At 38.6% G+C, this 22,122-nt stretch overlaps 1 protein-coding gene across 1 annotated transcript in view; it reads left to right on the forward strand.

Moving 5' to 3' along the window:
- The first annotated feature begins 5,935 nt into the window (after positions 1-5,935).
- The window catches only part of NUP54 (nucleoporin 54), a 33,430-nt gene continuing 17,243 nt past the window's right edge, over positions 5,936-22,122 (forward strand). Inside the window, exons 1-6 of the mRNA XM_023222513.1 lie at positions 5,936-6,138; positions 9,646-9,729; positions 9,831-9,977; positions 18,209-18,435; positions 20,255-20,442; positions 21,868-22,064. Of these exons, the coding sequence (XP_023078281.1) occupies positions 6,072-6,138; positions 9,646-9,729; positions 9,831-9,977; positions 18,209-18,435; positions 20,255-20,442; positions 21,868-22,064 (910 nt within the window). The 5' untranslated portion in view covers positions 5,936-6,071. The remainder of the gene's footprint in view (positions 6,139-9,645; positions 9,730-9,830; positions 9,978-18,208; positions 18,436-20,254; positions 20,443-21,867; positions 22,065-22,122) is intronic.

Below are 22,122 nucleotides of genomic sequence, written 5' to 3' on the forward strand. Positions count from 1 at the left end.
GTGTGTTTTGTTTTTTGAGACGGAGTCTGTCATCAGGCTGCAGCGGCACAATCTCAGCTCACTGCAACCTCCGCCTCCCGAGTTCAAGCGATTCTCCTACCTCAGCCTCCCAAGTAGCTGGGACTAAAGGCGCATGCCACCATGCCCGGCTAATTTTTTGTTTTTTTAGTAGAGATGGGGTTTCACCATATTAGCCAGCATTACTTAGTTTTTAAAATAAGTAACCCTTTTCCATTTTCAGAATGCATAAAACGGGTTTAGGGTAAAAGTCTTCCTCCACCCATTTCCTAGCCACCCAATACATCTTTCCAGATGCAACCAATATTATTTGGTTTTTCAAATGTTTTTTTCCAGGAATACTTTGTACAAATCATGTGTATTTATATATTCTAGCCCTTTTTTAAAAACCCAAATTGTAGCATACATAGTGTTCTGAATTGTGCATTTTTCGTGTAATTATTTTTCAACTCCAAGGACGAACATTCCACATGTAATTTATCTTTGAGGTCTTTCTTTTCAGTACACAAAGGGCTTTTTTGTTCCTAGTTCATAGCGGAATAGTATTCCTTTGTATAAAAGCAACAATTTATTTAATCAAACCCTGGTTTGTTTCCAATCATTATTATAGATAGTGTTGTAATGATTTACCTTGTATTCCATTATTTTGCCAAATCATTTATAAGATAAATTCCTAGAAGTAGCATTGCTGGGTCAAACAACATTAGTAATTTTGATAAGTACAAAGCCTTTTTGTTATTGTTTGTTTTCATTTTTATTAAAGTTATACATATAAGCACATAGATTTAACAATCAAACAATTCTACAGTTGTTGTTTTTAAAAAAGATAGGAAAAGCAGACACTACTCTCAGAGTGCTTGCAGGCACCTGTTTTAGCCTTTTAAAAAATTTTTTTTTTATTTTACCCCCTTGTCTCTAGATGATATGCTGCTTGGTGAATTTTGTTTCCGTGTTACCTACTGACTCCCCACCATGGAGGATGAGGGTTTAGCTCTTTTCTATGCACACAAATATTCTTTTCATTCCCCCATCTTTCCAGTATAGTTATGCCATAATTTTGTCCAGCTCAATATTCAATTCACATTATTGGGATTATGTGGAAACTGCACAATTGAGCCATGTAGCAACCTTTCAACACTTTTCCTTTCTCATCTAATATTGTTTAATTGTCCCACTGGCTTAGTTTTCATGTATTTATCACCAATTTAACCCCAACCTTGTTGCTGATTGTCTAAATCTCTCTCAAATTGCTCATCCTTTTGAAGTAGCCTTCCCCAGAATCAGACTTGCTACAGTCTGGACTGTTGTTCTCCGAGTCATCCTGGGGATTCCTGACATCTGTGCTGGAGCTCCGAATGTCTTCCTCTTTCAGCCTTGGTTCCATCTTGGTGGCAAACATCCTCTGGTAACTAACTGCCTACAAAATAGGAGGTGTTTTATTTTCTTAAAGGTTTTCTTTTGTTTTGTTTTGTCTAAAAATGCTGTTAGTCTCCCTTCACAGCTGATCTACAACTTGGCTGGGAATAGAATTGTAGCTGGAAACAATTTGTATTCAGAAATTCAAAGGCATTTCTTGACTGCCTTCTAGCTAGTGTTACCATTGAGAAGTCTGATGCCATTTTGATTCTTGTTTTTTTGTGTGTGGCCTCTTTTACTCTCTGGAAACTTCTTTGCCATCATGGTTCTGTTATTTTGGAATGTGCCTTAGTGTGAGTCTATTTTCATTAATTGTAATGAGCATTTGGTGAACCATTTTCAAACCAGCAATGTCTTTCAATTATGATACATTTTCTTGAATTATTTAATAATTTCCTCATCTGTGCTGCATTCTTGAATAGTCACAAGTATACTATTTTCTTTTTGAGACGTCTCACTCCGTCACCCAAGCTGGAGTGCAGTGGCGTGATCTCTGCTCACTGCAGCATCAACCTCTGGGGCTACAGGCGTCTGCCACATCTGGCTAATTTGGTCTATTTTTTTTTTTTTTGGTAGCGATGGGGTCTCTCTATATTGCCCAGGCTGGTCTCAATCTCCCCAGCTCAGCGACCCTCCTGCCCTGGCCCCCCAAAGTGCTGGGATTACAAGTATGAGCCACTGCACTTGGCCCACAAGTGTACTATTAACTTAATATCTGGTTTTCCCTCACTCAACAGTAAGTTCTCAAAGGCACAAACCATACCTTTTCTGTTTAGCGCTCAGAATAGTGCCAAGTACATAGTAGGACTCAATAAACGCTGAAAGAACAAATAACAGGAATAATAGGAATAATCTTGAAAGACTTTAAAGGACAGATTTTTCTCTATACTCTTTCTGATGTGCATAATATAACAGTGTGTGTGATAGACAACTTTTTGAACTAGTCCTTTAGTTTTATTTTTTCTTCAATTTTCCATCCTTGGTCTTTTTGTTTTACTTTCTGAGAGATTTCTTCACCTTTATCTTCCAACACCTCTACTGGGTTTTTCATTTCCGGTAATAGCTTTAAAATTCCTACAGCTCTCTTTTGTTCTACTAAGAATACCTTTCTTTGAAAATAATAACATCCTGATATTATTTCATGGTTACAATATCTCTTGCTATCTCTCTGTGGATACTTTTTAAAAGTATGTTAAAAAGACACACTTTTTAAAAGTTTCATTCTCCTTGCAGTTAGTTTCCTGCAAGCTGCTTTTGCTGCACTATTTGTTTTGATCTCTATACTTTGTGTTAAAGCCTTTCCTCAGCTTGGCAATCCTTGTTGGTCTACTCATATTTAAGAGTGGAACTTAAAAGCTGAATGGAAGTTCTGTGTGTCTTAGTGAGGCTTGCGAAGTGTGAGCTTTATTATAAAGCAGGATTTCTCAAACTCTGTAATAGTGATATTTGGGGCCAGGTAATTTTTTGTTTGGGGAGGAAGGGAGTCTGTCCTAGAGTATTTTGCAGCATCTTCAACTTCTACCCAATAGATGCCTGTAGGATCTTCCACTCTTAAATATGAGTAGACCAGCAAGGATTACCAAGCTGAGGAAAGTCTTTAACACAAAGTATAGAGATCAAAACAAATAGCGCAGCAAAAGCAGCTTGGAGGAAACTAACTGCAAGGAGAATGAAGCTTTTAAATTAAAAGTTTGGTTGCAACAACCAAAACTGTCTGTAGACACTGCCACCTGTGCCAGGGGGTGGGAGGAGTAGAAGTCAAAATTGGCACCAGTTGAGGACCACTGCTATAATGTGATGTGGCTAAATAATTTATTTAGAGATTTCTGATGTCGGATGACTGTCTTTTCTCTGATACTGGTCATTTCACCCATAGAAGATTCTCCTATACCTTCCTGGAGGGTAAAGGGTTGGCTGCCAATGCTCTGGGAGCAGTAGGGGAAGGTGTATAGGCATGCATTTCCACTCAGTCTTCCAGCATTCAGTAGGGCACTACCCACTCTTAATAATGTCTGGTGCCCCCAAGTCCAGAGACACTACTATTTTATTTTTTTTTTGACATTGGCGAGGGGCCGGGGAGAGTCCCCACTGTGTTGCCCAGGCTGGCTGAACTCCTGGGCTCAAGCAATCCTCCCACATCAGCTGTCCGAGTAGATGTGACTATAGGCTGGTGCCACTGTGCCTGGCAAATAATACTATTTTAATCACTGTAGAGAAGAATCCTCCATTATTTTTCTAGAGTGGGGAAGAAGCATTCACTTGGCTGCACAAGGTCAGAAGAGGATTCTGGGAGCTCTAACTGATTCTTAAATAGACTTTCAACCAGTTCCTCTCATTTTATCTTCCCTTTACCCCAACTGATGAAGATACATGATATCTCCAATTTCTGAGCTTCTGGCAGATTCCATAAATTAATCTTTGGTTTTTCTTTCTGCTAGATTAGGGGGGTTGTTTGTTTTTTTTTTTTTTTTTTTTTGAGACGGAGTCTCGCTCTGTTGCCTAGGCTGGAGTGCAGTGGCGCCATCTCCACTCACTGCAAGCTCCGCCTCCCAGGTTCAAGCCATTCTCCTGTCTCAGCCTCCGGTATAGCTGGGACTTCAAGCGCCCGCCACCGCACCCGGCTAATTTTCGTATTTTTTTAGTAGAGAGGGGGTTTCACCGTGTTAGCCAGGATGGTCTCGATCTCCTGACCTCGTGATCCGCCCGTCTCGGCCTCCCAAAGTGCTGGGATTACAGGCGTGAGCCACCGCGCCCGGCCTGTTTTTTTAAGGTAAGCTAAGTACTTAACCATTAGACTATGTGCTAACTCAGGGGTGCCCAATCTTTTGGCATCCCCGGACCACACTGGAAGAATTGCCTTGGGCCACACATAAAATAGACTAACACTAACAATAGCTGATGAGCTTTAAAAAAATCGCCAAAAAACCTCACAATGTTTCAATACAGTTTACGAATTTGTGTTGGGCTGCATTGAAAGCCATCCTGAGCCACGAGCCACATGTGGCCTGTGGGCCGCAGGCTGGACAAGCTGGTGGTAAATCAAAGCTCCTTAACATGCTAAGGAAGGTCTTACAAGGTCTGGTTTCCACCTCTCTGTCATTCATTCATTCATTATTTCCCCCTGTTATATGCCAGACACGTGTGCAGGGCATGGAACAAGAGGGACACGGTTCTTGCATTTATGGAATATATATTATTGTGAGTAAAATTTGATTGATAAATTATCTGTGACAAACAGTGAAAGAAAGCAGTGCATTGGGTATGAAAGCATACTTAGTTTGCAGGAGTCAGACACTGGTCACCATTCACCAACTTGCCCAAGCCAGAAAGCAGGAAGTTGTCCTTGAATCCTTACTCCCCACATCCAAATACTACAAGTCTTATATATGCTATTTCTTAAGTATCTCTCAAATTTATTCTCATAATTCCACTGCCAGATATAATCCAAGTCATCATCATCTCTTACCTGTGCAACTACAACAGACTCCTAAAAGTTCTACCTTCCTGAGGCATGCTGGCTCCTTCCAATCCATTCTCCTCATGGCAGCCAGAGGGATCTTCTAAAAATAAAATTCTAGTCATACTAGTCCTCTGCCTAAAACCCCTTAAAGGTTTGCCATTACCCTCAAGAAATAGTCTGAAATTCTTACCATAATTTACAAGGCAATATAATATAATGGTAATTTTTACAAATTGGGACTCTGGAGTGGAGAAACATGAGTTCAAAACTAGACTCCAGAACCTACCTGCAAGGTGACTTTGGGCAAGCTGCTTAACAACTCCAAACCTCAATCCTCTCATCTCACCTGCAAAATATAGTTACAGAATCTCCTCTATTGAGTTATTCTGAGGATTAAATGATATTACAAGTAAGATGGAGGGGGACCACTCTTCCCCTCTTTTTCAGTGCTCTCCTTAGAGCTGTGGTTAGGAGTACTGACTCTGGACACAGCCTGACCCTCTGGTACCTGTTTCCTCTTTTATAAACTGGGGATAGCAGGAACCAACCTCACAAGATAGCTGAGGATTACATTATGTAAAATGTCTAGAAGAGTGCCTGGCACAGAGTAAACGCAACGTGTTTGCTACAATTCCATTCTCTTTCATTTCTTCCAACCTGCACCCTCTTTACTTCTGCTCCGCCTACTCATCCTTCAGCACTGGGTTCAAATACCACCTCCTCGTGGGTGGTGGTGGGTTCTCAAACCCAGCCCAGCTGCCCGACCTCCCAGGTCCACTCTTTGATGGGGCAGCAACTTCAACCCTACCACATGCAAATTCTAGCTGTCTACCGCGTATCCCTACCGTAACAACTTCAGCCTCTGCAAATCTTTCCCAAAGAACCTCCCTACGGCAGTTTTTAAAGGACTCCCAGGAGGCACACCCTCGCCAGCGTCCCAGCATTTTACCTTAACAGTGATGCCCCACATCTTGTGAACCCCACCGGAAGTGAGCCGGCTGGGGGCGTTCCCTCACAACCACCCGGCTCCTACGCCCTTGGCGCCTTCCGGCCTCTTAGGCTAGGCCAGAAAGGAGGCGGAACTTGGTGATCTGACTGGCGGTTTCCCGGCCGGACTGAGAAGAGGAGCGCGCTGCGCGTCGCGGGAGTAATATCCTTGGTCTCCTGCTCTCGCGACATGGCCTTCAATTTTGGGGCTCCCTCGGGCACCTCCGGTACCGCTGCAGCCACCGCGGCCCCCGCGGGTGAGTGATCCCCCTGGACCTTTACCCGGGAAGGAGGGGAAGGGTCTGGTCTGCCCCCTCTGTCCGAGACTCTCCGATCTGGGTATCCTGGGATCTCCCGCCGACGCGGAGACTTTAGAGGTATTGGGAAAGGGCGGGCGGCTGCAAAGTGGGCCGAGGCGGCTCCCAAGGAGGCCGCGGGGGTACTCGAGGTCCCACTAGAAGCTCGCGCGCCGCGCGTGAGTTTCCACAGGGCCCTGGCTTCAGTGGTTCGCTTCCCGCCACCGGGGAGTCCTACTCAGAGAAATTGGAGGTTGCTCCCCTCTCACCTTCCCCGAGAGCCTCCCTCCCTCCGCTCTGCACCTCAGCCTCCCGGATAGGCGGGAACGCTTGCGTGGTTCCCGCTGCCAGCGAGGATAGGGCTGGGGATCCACCGGCACTGCCCATTGACTCCCTTAGTTCCAGCCCCGGCCCCCTGTGGTCCTCGCTATGGGGCTTATCAGTCGTGCTTCTTCCATCTGCCCCACCCCACCCCCACTCTGCTTTCTTAAACTGTTTGGAGCAAAACCAGGTTTGTTCACTTCTGTGAAACCTCCTGCTGATTCTTGTAATCCTTACCTTGCTTTCTTTTCTTTTTCCCTCTCCCCCTTTTTAAAATTTTGTTTCTTTGCCTACACGCCTATCAGGATTTGGTGGGCTTGAGACTGCCAACTCCACCGCCAGTGGGTTTAATTTTGGGGGTTTCGGATTAACTGCTAATCCTGCAGTGAACTTTAATATTGGGAATTTCGGTGTTTCTACTACCTCGGCGACTCCGTTCAATTTTGGTAACAGTCTGGCAAGTGCAGGTAGATACTGCGGGTTGTATGTGTAACGAGTGTTGGGAGCTGGAGTCCAAGAATATTGTGGTTCCTGGAGTTTGGGAAGGAACTGTTACTTGTTTAATAAGGAAAGGAAATTTGTTTCCTTATCTCAAATCAAAAATATTTGTATCAAGTTTTTAGTGCCTTAAAAGATGTGGTTCAGGAAAGTTTTGCAAGTTATATTCCTTTATTAAATGTGCACTTATCTTCCAAATGATAAGCATTTGGATTATAATTTTGAATAGAATATATCTATAAAATTATTAGATAAGACTTCCAAAGTATAAACTCACCACCAGTCAAGCCCATCCTGGGATTCTTGGACTCCTGCAGTCATTTTTCATTTTTCCTGCATCTTTCATTGAGATTTCATTTTATTGTCCTTCTGTTTCCAAAGAGAAACAAGTCTTATACGAACAGCAGTAACCTGTTTTGTTTTTTAACTTGTGTTATAATGATAATAATGTATTTCTTGGGTCAACTCAGCAGATTAAGATACTATAAGATATGTAATTTCTATAAGATATGTAATTATAGAAAGAATCCCCAATTCTTTTCTGGAATTTTGGGAAAAGCTCAAAGAGAGCAGTTTAATTTTATGGCATGTAGCCCCGAATTCTAAAAGGTAGGCTAGATGTCTTTGCATTCAAAAAGATAATTGTGAGGATTTTCTTACGCATGTGGGTTGTTTGAAGCTCATTAAAAATTTTGCAAGACGCAATAGTGATATTATGTATGCATTTAAAATAGGTTTATGTGTACTTTACATAGTGACACTGTAGAAAAAAAATCTTGTTCTTCAGCTGCTCGTATATGAATTTACCGTCCATAGTCTCTTACATTATGCCTCTTATGCCCGTGCCAATTATATGCATTTGATAAACATTATTTACTCCCTAAACCTTACTTGGGAAGTTGGGTATTTTATTCATTCACTTGTTACTGCAATGTGATTATCACCCTAGCATCTGAGTTGAAAACAGAACAATATTTGAAAACTTCAAAGATGAGATGATCCATTTTAATTAAGATGTGTTCGAAGTGATCACATATCACTGTCCTTTGGTGTGTTTGCTTTTCCTTGTTTGCTTAAAATTGGCACTGGGTAAAACAGAAATCTTACTTTGAAATTTGTGTTTCTGAATAAAGCCACCCAGCTCATAATTCAGCAACAGTAAATAAACTTGTTGGTGTTTGCTTGATTTTATGTTCATTTGGAGTTATCACTGTTAAGTTTTGAGTTACGATAATGTAACATGTTTTAACTACTTTTGTATGTGTTAACCTTCAGCAGAGGGCTGATAGATGTTCTTGTTTCCTTTTTATTTTGTATACTTGTAGACCTGCTATTACTAAAACATTTTTGATGTTGTGGAGCATGGTGAGAAACTGACTAGTGTTTATTGTGTAGCCAATTCAGATTATATCATAGTTATTCTGTGGAAGTGAAAAGTAATGAAAAGAGATTACAACAGTGCTTAGTACTTTAGGTGATTTTTATGAAAATGTTTACAGTTTGCAGTACTGCAATAGAACCTACAAGTAAATAGAATATTTAGTTGTGCCTGCACGCAACATGCAGCTTACTCGAGTAGTTTTCCAAATCAGAATGAGGTGATTAATATAAAATGGTTGCATTTTTTTCTTCTTGTATTTTCTGTATTGCAATATTGATGAATCTGTGTTGTATACCAGAAATAAATGAAATTGAAGGTAGATTCCAAAAAACCTGCAATATAATTCGACACTAATGGTTCAAACATTTGTCTTGAAAGGCTTTTTGATACCCTTGGTAATCAGCTGAAGACTGAAAATAAGTTACAAAAATAATAAAACAATTTTAGATTGGCTAGCATTCCATTTATCTGTCAAATCTCTCTTCCTTCAAGAAACACATTCTTGTTGTATGGAGGTAAGTGTATTGGTGTGCTTCCTTTGAAAAGTTACTTAGTCTTGACAGAGACTCTTGACAGAGTTAATCTTGACATGAATTCACCAAAACCAAGGTTGCAGACTGGCAACGAGTCTGCTAATGTGATATGTTTGGCACACTATTTTCCAAACATTTGAATTCCTTGCAACAAAAAAAAGTAGTTGAATTAGGGTTTAAAAACCCATACATTTTACATAGAAAATCCAGATTTCCTGTTTCTCTTGGGGTAAAAAATGGGAATGTGTGACACTACTAAACTACGTTTCTTGTATCTGCTGGAATTTAGGAACTGCTGATCTAAAGCTATTCATTTTAAACAGTTCCACCTGTCAGTAAACATGTAGTCTACTTTAGTCTTTACTGTTATCAGTCTAAATATTCTAGCCATATGAATTTGCAGCACATCCTCTAAAAGTACATACATAGTTGTTTTAGAATTATGGCAATAGGCTTAATGTGTTTTCTCATCTATAACTGTTAACCACCCCTTTAATTGAAGGGTATATATTACATTGTGATATTTCTATTTTAAATGCTTAGTTCATTTCTTGTAACATTTTGACTTCTCGATTGGTAGTATAGTTTTCTAAAAAATTGATCTTGGAAGTAGAGAAAGGAAAAATTAGATCAATATATTTTGATTTTATATGTAGCAATTACTTATAATTTTAAAAAGTTGCCTTTATATATACAAAAGATTCTTCCTTTCTATATTTGTTCTTTTTTAATTAGGTGGGTTTGGAGGATTTGGGACAACATCTACAACTGCAGGTTCTGCATTCAGCTTTTCTGCCCCCACTAACACAGGCACTACTGGTAAGAGGCCATCTTAAGTCATTTGTAGAAGTAAATGAAGTAGAGGTCTTTTTTTTTTTTTTTTTTTTTTAACTTACGAAGTTCCAATTTTTCATTCAAAGGACTCTTCGGTGGTACTCAGAACAAAGGTTTTGGATTTGGTACTGGTTTTGGCACAACAACGGGAACTAATACTGGTTTAGGTACCGGTTTGGGAACTGGACTGGGATTTGGAGGATTTAATACACAACAGCAGCAACAGCAAACTAGTAAGTATGAGGTTTTCAGCTTCAAATAAAAAACTGTGACAATGCTAGCTGACATTATTGAGTGCATTCAAAATACTTTAGTGGACTTTTTATAAGAATTATTCATATGTTCCAAAAGATTTGGAATGTTGCTTTTCATGTTTATATATGATAGCGGCTGGGGAGAACACTGATTGGCACAGTTAGGATTATAAAGTTCCTGTGTTTAGGATCATTCCATTTAAATTTTTGTTGTTAAAAATAACAAATAGAGAAACCGCACAAAAGTACAGCTTAATAAATTATATATAAGTTTACAAAGATTAACAGCCTTGTAACCACTGCCCATGTCAGGAGATGGTCCCTGGCCAGCTAGTTCAGAAGCCTACCACGTTTCCCTCCCAGTCGCTTCCCCATCAGAGGACCTGCAGTCTTGGCTTTTATGGTGATCATTTCCTTACTTTATAGTGTTGTCATTCAAGTATGTAAACAGTATTTAGTTTTGCCTGTCTTAAATCTCTATAGGCTCTTCTTTTATCTCTCTTTTTAATTTATTTTTATTTTTATTTTTGGAGACAGAGTCTCGCTCTGTCGCCCAGGCTGGAGTGCAGTGGCACGATCTCGGCTCACTGCAACCTCCACCTCCCATGTTCAAGCGATTCTTCTGCCTCAACCTCCTGAGTATCTGGGACTACAGGCCCAGCTAATTTTTGTATTTTTAGTAGAGATGGAGTTTCACCATATTGGCCAGGCTGGTCCTGAACTCCTGATCTTGCAGTCTCCCCGCCTTGGCCTCCCAAAGTGCTGGGATTACAGGCGTGTGCCACTGTGCCCAGCCTCTCTTTTTTTATTTTTTAATTTGTTGAAAAAAACAGATCGTTTATCCTAGAGAGTTTTTTAGTCAAGACTTTTCTGATTGCACGCCTATGGTATAGTTTAACACATTCCTTTGTTCTCTGTATTTCTTGATGATTGGGTTAGATCTGGGGCATACATATATATATTTTGTTGTTTTGTTGTTTGTTTGCGAGACTATTTCATAGGCATATTTTTTATCAGAAGACATATAGTATCTTTTTTTTGAGTGATCAGCCATTGGTGATGGCTGATCAGCCATTGAGCCATTGGTGATCATTACCTAGATCCATTAATTCATTGGGGGTTACAGATAGTGCCATTTCACCTGGATTCATTTATTTGTTGAAATACTTCTATGAGGAGAAACTTGACTTCATCTGTTTGGTTGATTCTTTCTCTTTATTACTGGTTTTCAGAATAAACAGTTGGTGGTCTAGCATTCTCCAAAGATTACCAATTTTTTTTTTAATGTCAGAAACTGCAGCCTTTAAACTAGTTGCTTTTTTTTTTTCTTTGAGACAGAGTCTCGCTCTGCCACCCAGGCTGGAGTGCAGTGGCCGGATTTCAGCTCACTGCAAGCTCCGCCTCCCAGGTTTATGCCATCCTCCTGCCTCAGCCTCCCGAGTAGCTGGGACTACAAGTGCCCGCCACCTCGCCCGGCTGATTTTTTGTATTTTTTTAGTAGAGACGGAGTTTACACCTTGTTCGCCAGGATGGTCTCGATTTCCTGACCTTGTGATCCGCCTGTCTCGGCCTCCCAAAGTGCTGGGATTACAGGCTTGAGCCACCGCGCCCGGCCTAAACTAGTTGCTATTTTTTAATCCATTGCAGTTACCATTCTTATTGATGCATTGTTACATCTTTGGCCAATGCAAGCCTTTTCAAGTTAGCTCCCAAGTCCCTTTGACACAGTCTGGTTATTAGTCTTTGATGGCTTCCTTACTAACCATCCATACTAGCTGGTATGGCAGTAGGTTCCAGGGGTTGTTCTGTATGGATTAACTTATCCTCACAAGAACCCTGTGAAATAATACTTTTATCATCCCCATTTTATGGGTGAAGAGAGGAAAGTGAGAGATTGTGAATTACCTGTATACCTCTGAATTTACAGGGATGGAAATTCAACTACTCCTTCTAGTGCTGTTTTCACTTTTCCAATCTGATGCCTCTTAAAATTACTTTTGTTTCATTTTTCTTAAGTAACTTGATTGACTAGTTAAAATTCATCATACTCAGTCATTGAAGATTAGTTATTAACTTATTAAACATGAATTTCAAGGATTACCTAACAGTAGGATGAAGATAATAGAATAGCATTCTCAGAACTATTCTTTCAATTATTCCAGTCATTAATCTTTTCTACAATCCTGCAAAAATACAAAATTCGATGAAATATTTAAGTGGTTAAGGAAAGGACAGCAAAAATGAAGTGTTTCCTTTGTTTCTTGAAATAGTCTCTCCAACTATGAGTAACTGTAGTTCCATTTACTTTTTTTAGGAAAATGGGGATTTGAATCTGGTGCTGTTTTAAAAATGGAAGGGGCTCATTTTGTTATGTAATAGCCATTTATTGTATGTATTGTATGTCAGGCATTGGGTGTACAAGGTTGAAGACCACAATCCCTGCTCATAGTGAAGGAGATTCTAGGGTATCCACACAGAGGAAATAACATGGCATGGTTTATGGCAGAGTATAATGCATTTGGGACCAGTAACTAGATCAGTGCAGTTTTAATGCATAAATGACCTCAGGATCAGTGGTGAGAGTTAGAGAGATAGATATGAATTGGATTATTAGCGTGCCCTATATGTTTTACTAAGGAGCTGTCCTTTAAGCAATTCTAAACCATTATAGGATTTAAGCTAGACAGGAAAATAATCAGATTTTTACAAGTATCTCTTAGAGAAATACAAAGATAGATTATAGGTGGGTTGGAATGGAGGCAGAGATATGGGTTCTGAAGCTGTTGCCAAAATCTAAGCAAGAAGTAGTGAAGACCTGAATTAAGGCAGTGACAGTTAAGAGGGGAGAGAAAAAACAGGATGTGAATTTGAGAGAGATTTAACTTGCAGAATCAATAAAAGCGAATGACTGGATAAAGGCATCTTGGGCTTCTGGATGGCATAACTGAAGGATCCCTTGCTCTTCACTAAGATCCAGAATACTAAAGCAAGAGCAGATGTTTGTGAGTAATGAGTTTGAGGAGTCCCCTGGGTAATTGTATATATTTATGAAAGCCGTCAGAACATAAGTAGTATTTAAAGTGGTAGATATGGATGATGTCATTTAGGAGACCTGATTCCAGAGTAAGAGGAGAATACTAAAACAAAACTCTTAGAAACACTGACACTTAAATGCCGCCATCTGCTACCCCCAAGCCAAGTAGGTTATTGACCATAAAATAATGAGCAGCATTGTTAGGATCACTGCTTGTCCTATCTCATTATAGAGATGCCCGTCCATGTATTCCTCATACTCATTAGCTCCCTTTTACTAACCACAGCTATACTCATCTCAGTTGGCAATACTTGTGAATCAAGGGGAAAAGTCACATTTAGCTTTTCTGACAACCACCAGAAGTCCTTTCCAAGCCAAAGCATTGATTATATAGGATCCTTCAAAAGACTGTTGGATCTTTCGACAACCGATACTTCCTGCTCTGTTAGCTCTTTCTATCTTCACTGTTCTAACTAGCTTAGATTCCATGGCCTTCCATTTTCTATATCTCTTGCCAATATGCCAAACTTCCTTGTTTTTGTCACTTCCTTGTTTGTTTTGCCTGAAAAAACCCCAAGCTTTTATAAGCCCAACTGTCTATCTAGATAGTGCTTGAGAAAAATCACACATTATGGAAGAGGGGATAATATCTCTCTAAATTCTTGATCACCGACCTCAGGTCTCAATGTTGCCTGGTAATCCTGTGAAATTTCTACTTTCAGCTTATTCTCCCGCTTTCTATAGCAGTAATTTTAAACCTTTATTCTCTTCAAATCTCAAATTTATCTGTTCTTACTTTTAGCAGATGGCCTTGACTGCTGCTTCAAAGACAAAATAGGGCTGAGCACAGTGGCTCACGTCTGTGATCCCAGCATTTTGGGAGGCTGAGGTGGGCGGATCACCTGAGGTCAGAGACCAGCCTGGCCAACATGGTGAAACCCATCTTCACTAAAAATACAAAAATTAGCCAGACATGATAGCGAACACTTGTAGTCCCAGTTACTTGGGAGGCTGAGACAACGAGAATTGCTTGAAACCCGGTAGGCAGAGGTTGCAGTGAGCTGAGATTATGTCACTGAACCTCCAACTTGGGTGACAGAGCAAGACTCTGTCTCACAAAAAAACACACACACAAAAAAAAAAAACAAAGAGAAAATAGAATTCCTTATTGCAATTCCTTCACCTTCCCTCCACCAAATCTATTTCTTTTTCTCCCTCTATCCGTATTTTCCTCTTTTTACCTTACTCGGGATCTCATAACCTCCTGCCTTCTCAGGGTGCGTGTGCTGTTGATTATTCTAGCTGCACTCCCTCCCCTAGTCTTCACCTTCTCATCTACATATAAATAACTAAAGTTTACATTAATAACAACAAAAAAACTACTTTAATCTCACATTCACTTCAGCTACCACTCTCTTCCCCGTCACAAACTATTTGCCAGTCTGGTTTCTGTTTCTTTATTTTATCAAATAAGCTAAGGTCATCAATCATCTCAGTAAATCCAGTGAACACTTACTATTCTTTAATTATGAAAAATGCTAACAAAGAAAAAAAGAATAGTGATGTGAACCCTACCAGCTGGAGTCATCAGAAGTCAGAATTTGCCACATTTGTTCTTGTCTCCTTTTTCCTTTTTTTTTTTTAAATCACTGACATATTGGAGAGCAAATCCCAAGCATGTCATTTCATGCTTTAGTATACTTCTCTCTTTAAAAATGTGTACCTCATTCCAACCCACAATAATTCCTTGGTGTTATCTAATACCACATCTATAATCAGAGTTCCCTATGTCTCAAAAGTGTTTTCTTACTTGGTTTGTTTGAATCATGATCCAAACATGGACCACACATTCATTTTCTTGTCATGTCCCTTAAGTTCTTTTTAGTGTAGAGAATTCCTCATTCTGTTTTTTTCCCTCATAAATTTTCCAGTTGTCTTGTTAAATGTCCCCCATTCTGTATTTTTCTTCTGCTTCCTTGTAATATTATTTAACTTTATCTCTCATAATTGTGGTAAATAAAGTTTGCTTTAGGGACTTGACTTTGCTTTTTTGGTGAGAACATTTTGCAAGTGGTGCTGTGTGCTTCATATCACATCACATTGAAAGACTATCTCACTTATGGTGATGCTAGATTGATCAGTAGGTTCAGATGGTGACAGCGTATTTTTATCTTACTACTTTAACCTAATGGTTTCATTCCTTGATCATTGCCTCAATCAGTTATCTTATTAGGGGTTGCAAAATGGTGATTTTCTAATTTCCTCCCTATCACACTGAAATTTCTTCTGTAAAAGGAACTTTTTCTTCATCCTCCAAGACTGCTTGATCATGCTGATACACAGTTTATATAGTAAAGACAGGATAATTTTCTTTTTAATGGACAATTTTTATAAAAAGGAGTTTGTGGCCTCATTATTTCTTATGGTATGCAAGGAGTTAGGATTTAAAAAAAGTTTGATCTTATACTTCATAAAATTACCCTTTTGAATGCATGGGCTTTAATAAATATGTTTCAGTTAGTTGCATTTGGCCATTGGGAGACCTTAACTTCTGTGACACTAGTCTAGTGTTTTCCTACTTCATTGTTAGTCCTCCTTATTGTTTTTGTTCACTCATCTTCCTCTCTCTGTCTCTACAGAGATGTTACACATGTTGCTTGCCTTTACCTCTACCCCATGGCTTAGCTGACTCCTTCCTTTAGGCCCTAACTGAAGTGCTAATGGAACTGTCTTCTCTTGACCCCTCTCTCAGGCTTGATCAGCTCCCTTGTTTAGTACTCCCAGAACCTCTGTACTTCTCTGAAGGACTTATCACAATTGTTAATATTTGTTTGATGTGTTCAGTTTGTTTAATGCACCTTGTCTACCTTGTTTACCACTGTATCTTTAGCATTTAGCTCTGAGCACTTAGTAGGTACTCAGTAAATATTTGTTGTATGAATTAATGGTGAGTGAATGAATGAATGTGTTTATATATATAAAAAACCAAGAGAGACTGTATTGTCAGGAAATTTAAGGGAGAAGGGCTTTCAAGGAGAATGTGTATTCAACAGAAGGTGAAGATTTTCTTTGGGGGCCAAAGGAATAATCAACCCCAAGAGGGCTCTGAGAAGGCAGCAAGGTATAAGAAGTCTAATATTATTCTGTCTTGAAAAGAGTATTGGATTTTGTAATTTGAGTTCATCAATGCCCTCCAGCTGGTGAACTTTAAGTAAACTGGTACAGTCATAATTCATTGTGAAGTGTAAAATGAGAGGCTGACTACATATGTCTCAGTATAAAGATCACAGTTGATTCATGTCATTTAAAAGTTGAGGAAGATAAAGCCCAGGAATTTCTTGCTAAAGGATAGAAAATGACCTTATAATAAACCAGGATTGAGGTGTTCTGAGTTCTAGTCCAGTTCTTGCCAATGTTTATATATACTCATTTGGGAATTAATACTTTTCTGGAGAGTAAAAGAGCCTCTCTCTAGCCCTGTAGAAACTCCTAGGACCTTGTGGTACTTTCAATGTTTAGAGCTGAAAGAGAACTTAAATAATATCTAATACAGTGTTTTAAAACTCAGGTCATTTTGGTATTCACGTTTTCTCCTTATCTATGTACCATTTGTATTACTATTTAAGAATTTTCTTTAAATCAGTTTACTTTGAAACACTAAATACAGTTATTTTAAAGTAAAATTTATTGCTGCTATAAGTGGAAAACTAGTATCATTTGCTCTAAGGTAATTGAAATTAAGTACAAAGAAAATATAGTGTTAATAAATTCTAGATAGATGCCTTTGCCTTAAGCTCTGAGCCTTAGACTCGCTCCTCCCTTTGTTAAAAGATGACATACTATCTCACACTTTGGGAAATATTTATCTGCCCTAAGAACTTGGCCCTTCTTTGCATTAGAGAAATTGGTATCCCACAGAGGTTAAGTGATTTGCCCAAAGTTACACAACCATCTAAAGTTTTAGGCTAGAATACTGACGGTTAATCCATTTGTTATTACTATATTTTTTTAATAATGAGAGAAAGGAAAATGTTTAGTAAGCTAGTATTGATATAACAATGATTTTTAGACTTACTTTGTATCCCCCAATTTATATTTATTATACAAATATAACAGTAATAACAGTTATTTAAAAAATCCTACATCTTTACAAACTTTCCTTTATCCACATGCATGCTTCCCTCCCTCCCTCCTTTCTTTCTTTCATGTGTAGGTTTAATATTGTGGACCCAATTTGTGTTCTGGTAATGGAATTAATTTGGATAACATCATTAGGGCTGGGCATAGTTGCTCATGCCTGTAATCCCAGCACTTGGGGAGGCTGAGGCAGGAGAGTCTCTTGAGCTCAGAAGTTTTGAGACTACCATGGGAAACATAGTAAGACCCTGTCTCTACAAAAAATAATTTTAAGAAATTAACCAGGTGCACGTTGGTGCACTCCTGTAGTCCCAGCGACTCAGGATGATGAAGCAGGAGGATTGCTTGAGCCCAGAAAGTTGAGGCTGCAGTGAGCCATGATCTGGCCACTGCACTCCAGCCTAGGCAACAAAGTGAGACCCTGTCTCAAAATATATTTATTAGAAAAGCAAATTTAACGTTATGAGGTTTGGCCTAGTGTATTAGTTTCCTATTGCTGCCATAACAAATTACCACAAACTTAGCGGCTTAAGACAATAAAAGTTTATTATTTTATAGTTTCTGGAGATTAGAAGTCCAGAAATGGGTTTCACTGTGCTAAAATGAAGGTCTTGGCAGTACTGTGCTACTTCTAGAGGCACTAAGGGAGAATTCATTCTCTTGCATTTTCCAGTTTTTAGAGTCTTCCTGCATTTCTTGACTTGCAGCTCCTTCTTCCATTTTGCCATATGCCAACAGCATAGTATCTTCAGATCTGTTTGACTCTGAGCCACTCTTCCACTTTTGAGGATCTTATGATTACATTGAGTCCCTCCTGATAATCCAGGATAACCCTCTATCTCAACATGCTTAATTTAATCACATCCACAAAGGCCCTTTTGCTATGTAAGATAACATATTTATAGGTTCTGTAGATTAGGCTATGGGCGTCTTTGTGGGCGAGGGGGGGCGGGGGCATTATTTTGCCTCCCATGCTTAGGATCTGGATTAAGTTTTGTTTTGTTTTGTTTTTAAATACTAATTTTGGGTACATTTTTAGCATTAGGTGGTCTCTTCAGTCAGCCTACACAAGCTCCTACACAGTCCAACCAGCTGATAAATACTGCGAGTGCTCTTTCTGCTCCAACGCTATTGGGAGATGAGAGAGATGCTATTTTGGCAAAATGGAATCAACTGCAGGCCTTTTGGGGAACAGGAAAAGGGTATTTCAACAATAATATTCCGCCAGTGGAATTCACACAAGAAAATCCCTTTTGTCGATTTAAGGTATTATTAATACTGTTTATATCTTCAATTGAAGATTTTGTATAACAGAAAATATATTTAGATTAATATCAAGATAACAATTGCTTGGGGTCTTTACTCCTTGAACATGGTATGATTATACTTTTATTTTGAAAATATAGAAATTATAAAATGAAGTGATTTCATACATATATGTGGTTGAAGGTGACCAGAATATGAATGAAGGAAAGTGTGACTAGAATGTAATTTATAACTGAAGAAAAAAAATGTAAACAGGAGAATGGTTTGCTTGGCACCTGTAAAGGGGAGACACCAAACTACAATTTAGTGGTATTCATTTAACATTGGCCAGGAGAGTGCACCTTAACCAGCAGACAGGAATTCCCCTTGGCATGTATAACCCCAAAGCTGTTAAAACAGTATTGCCCATTTTCTGTGTTCTTATTCCCTGCCTACCAAACAACCTTCTCATTTGTCTCTTCAGAAAATCTCTTTATCAGCCAGTGAGAGTATTTAGGTCCATTTGGTAATACATTTTCCATAACAAATTATGTATTGCATTCCAGTTTATTCCTCAGCCTCTTAGAAGTTATACTGGCCTACATTGGTCTCTTAAACCTAATCAATATGTACATAACCCTGTGTTTGGAACTGTAAGGCTGAGGATGGGATCCTTGAATAAAGTGGTCAGCCTGTCTTGTTGCAGAACATCTCTTTGTCTCATCACTAACAAAAAGTATATTGAGTGCATGTAGTTGAAATTTTGATACATGTATTTAGTTGCTAAGAGGTATTCAATAATAGACATAAGTTGAATATAACAATTTAATAAAGTCGGTGTATAACATGGTAAAATGCATAATGTACACTTGAGTTAATTTAAATTCTTTTTTAAAAGTTGCAGATGAGTGGTGAAAAGGATAAAAGGCTTCTACCTAAAGAGCAATTATTTAGAAAAGTATAATTGGTCATATTAGTATGTGAAAAAATACAACCCTGTTTCATAAAGTTTTGTATTATATAAACCAATAAAGTGATACAGGCATTCTTTATAGTATTTGTAAGTTGACTGTCATTACTGTGATTTAAAAGTATTTATTTGTAAATTGCTTCTTTATACATTTAAACTTAGTTTAAGATTCCATGAATCAGATATACAGATACTCCTCAAGTTATAATGGGTTACATCCCGATAAACCCATCGTAATTGAAAATATTGTAATTCAGAAATGCATTTGATACACTTAACCTACCAAGCGTCATAGCCTAGCCTACTTTAAACATGCTCAGAACACTTACATCTTTGTACAATTGGACAGAATAATCTAACACCAAGTCTATCTTATAATAATAATTTTATGATAAAAACTAAAAGATCAGAATTCCATATATGGTTTCCATGTATGTATATATGAATGCATATTGCCTTTACACCATATAAAATGGAAAAATCTTAAGTTGGGAACAATCTGTATAGTGAAATAAATTATAATTAGTTGGTGATTTTTGCAGTCACTTTTATAATGGCATGCGGATGGTTTAGAAACAACCAACAATAATGAATATCAAAATTTTTTAGGGGAGAAAGCTCTTTAGTTACTCTCTCAAAGGGGAAATTTTAATCTTACTGTATAGATTAATGTTATTCCTGGGTAAAATAGTTTTTCTTTATAATTTTGTGACCTCCTAGGGCACAAAATTGTGGGAAGAATCGTTATTCCGTTAATTACCAGACATTAAGTTGTTTTTCCCATTTTAGCAGATATTAAGCTGTTAATATTAAACACTTGATTTAAGACCTGTACATATTTTTTATATTGTTTATTTTGTCATTCCACAGGCAGTAGGTTATAGTTGCATGCCCAGTAATAAAGATGAAGATGGGCTAGTGGTTTTAGTTTTCAACAAAAAAGAAACAGAGATTCGAAGCCAACAACAACAGTTGGTGGAATCATTGCATAAAGTTTTGGGAGGAAACCAGACCCTTACTGTAAATGTGGAGGGCACTAAAACATTGCCAGATGATCAGTAAGTATACATAAATATACTGTTTATTTCTGTGTATTTATTTCTGGTCCTAAGGGAGTGATCAATGTTTTCGTTGCTAAAGCACAAATTAAATCTCAGAGCAGAATGCCTTTTCTCAGGTAGTGATTATTCAGTATTTATAAAAACATTTATTTAAAGGCTTTTTTAAAAATTTGGATTTTTTAACTTACTAGATGCTAATAATTTTATAGATTTTCATTCAGGCCAGGAAGGGACCATTTGTCATAGATGCGTGCAGATTGAGGGCCATGAAGATGTTATTGGAAAATGTTATTAACTGATTACTGTTCATGTTCATTCATGGATAAATATTATTGCTTTACTTCCCTTGACCTAAGTATAATTCTCAGTGTTAGTGGCAAGACATTTATTTTAGGATATTTGGAGGAATGGTTATTAATGAGATGCAATAATTAGATTTTACTCGTGGTCATAATTGCAGAGAACCCATAAATTTCAACAGAATTTTCTATATAAATAACATTTACATAGGATTTTGCAGCTAAGCAAACGGCTTTATAAATATGATCTTATTGGCCGGGCATGGTGGCTCATGCCTGTAGTCCCAGCACTTTGGGAGGCCGCAACGGGCAGATCACGAGGTTGGGAGATCAAGACCATCCTGGCTAATATGGTGAAACCCCGTCTCTACTAAAAATACAAAAAAATTAGCTGGGCGTGGTGGCGGGAGCCTGTAGTCCCAGCTACTCGGGAGGCTGAGGCAGGACAATGGCGTGAGCCGAGATTGCGCCACTGCACTCCGGCCTGGGCGACAGAGCGAGACTCCATCTCAAAAAAAAAAAAAAAAAAAAAAAACCCAAATATTATCTTATTTACCTGGTTCATTTTAACTTTATCATTTAGGTTGATTTGTAAATGAACATTACATTAAGTAAAACTTTTTTATTTTCCAAGATTTAAGAAGAAAACAATTGGGCACAGCAGCTCATCATACCTGTAATCCCAGAACTTTGGGAGGTCAAGGTGGGAGGATTGCTTGAGACCAGGAGTTTGAGACTAGCCTAGGCAACATAGCGAATGTTCATCTCTCAAAAAAATTAAAATATATATATAATACATATATATTTATGTATATACACACACATAAGCTAAACAGCGGGTGTGTGACTACTGTACTCTCAGTTACTTGGAGGCTGAGGTGGGAGGATTGCTTGAGCCTGGGACATTGAGGCTGCAGTGATCACGTCACTGCACTCCAGCCTGGGCACCAGAGCAAACCTTGCTCCAAAAAAAAAAAAAAAAGGAAACATTTTAATCGCCTCCTAAAATAACCATGTCTGAATTCAACTTACACTCTTCTGAAATCACATGCTATGATATGCCAAGGTTTGTGGCTATGAGTTTTGTGCTCCGTATTTTATAAATTCGTTATTCTTCCTTCAGGACAGAAGTTGTTATTTATGTTGTTGAGCGTTCACCGAATGGTACTTCAAGAAGAGTTCCAGCTACAACGCTATATGCCCATTTTGAACAAGCCAATATAAAAACACAATTGCAGCAACTTGGTGTAACCCTTTCTATGACTAGAACAGAACTTTCTCCTGCACAGATCAAACAGCTTTTACAGAATCCTCCTGCTGGTATGTTTCTAGAATCACAGAATTCAAAAAAAAAAAGATATAGAACTAAACACTCCCC

Source organism: Piliocolobus tephrosceles, chromosome 3 (assembly GCF_002776525.5).
Source record: "Piliocolobus tephrosceles isolate RC106 chromosome 3, ASM277652v3, whole genome shotgun sequence".
Classification (NCBI taxonomy): domain Eukaryota; kingdom Metazoa; phylum Chordata; class Mammalia; order Primates; family Cercopithecidae; genus Piliocolobus; species Piliocolobus tephrosceles.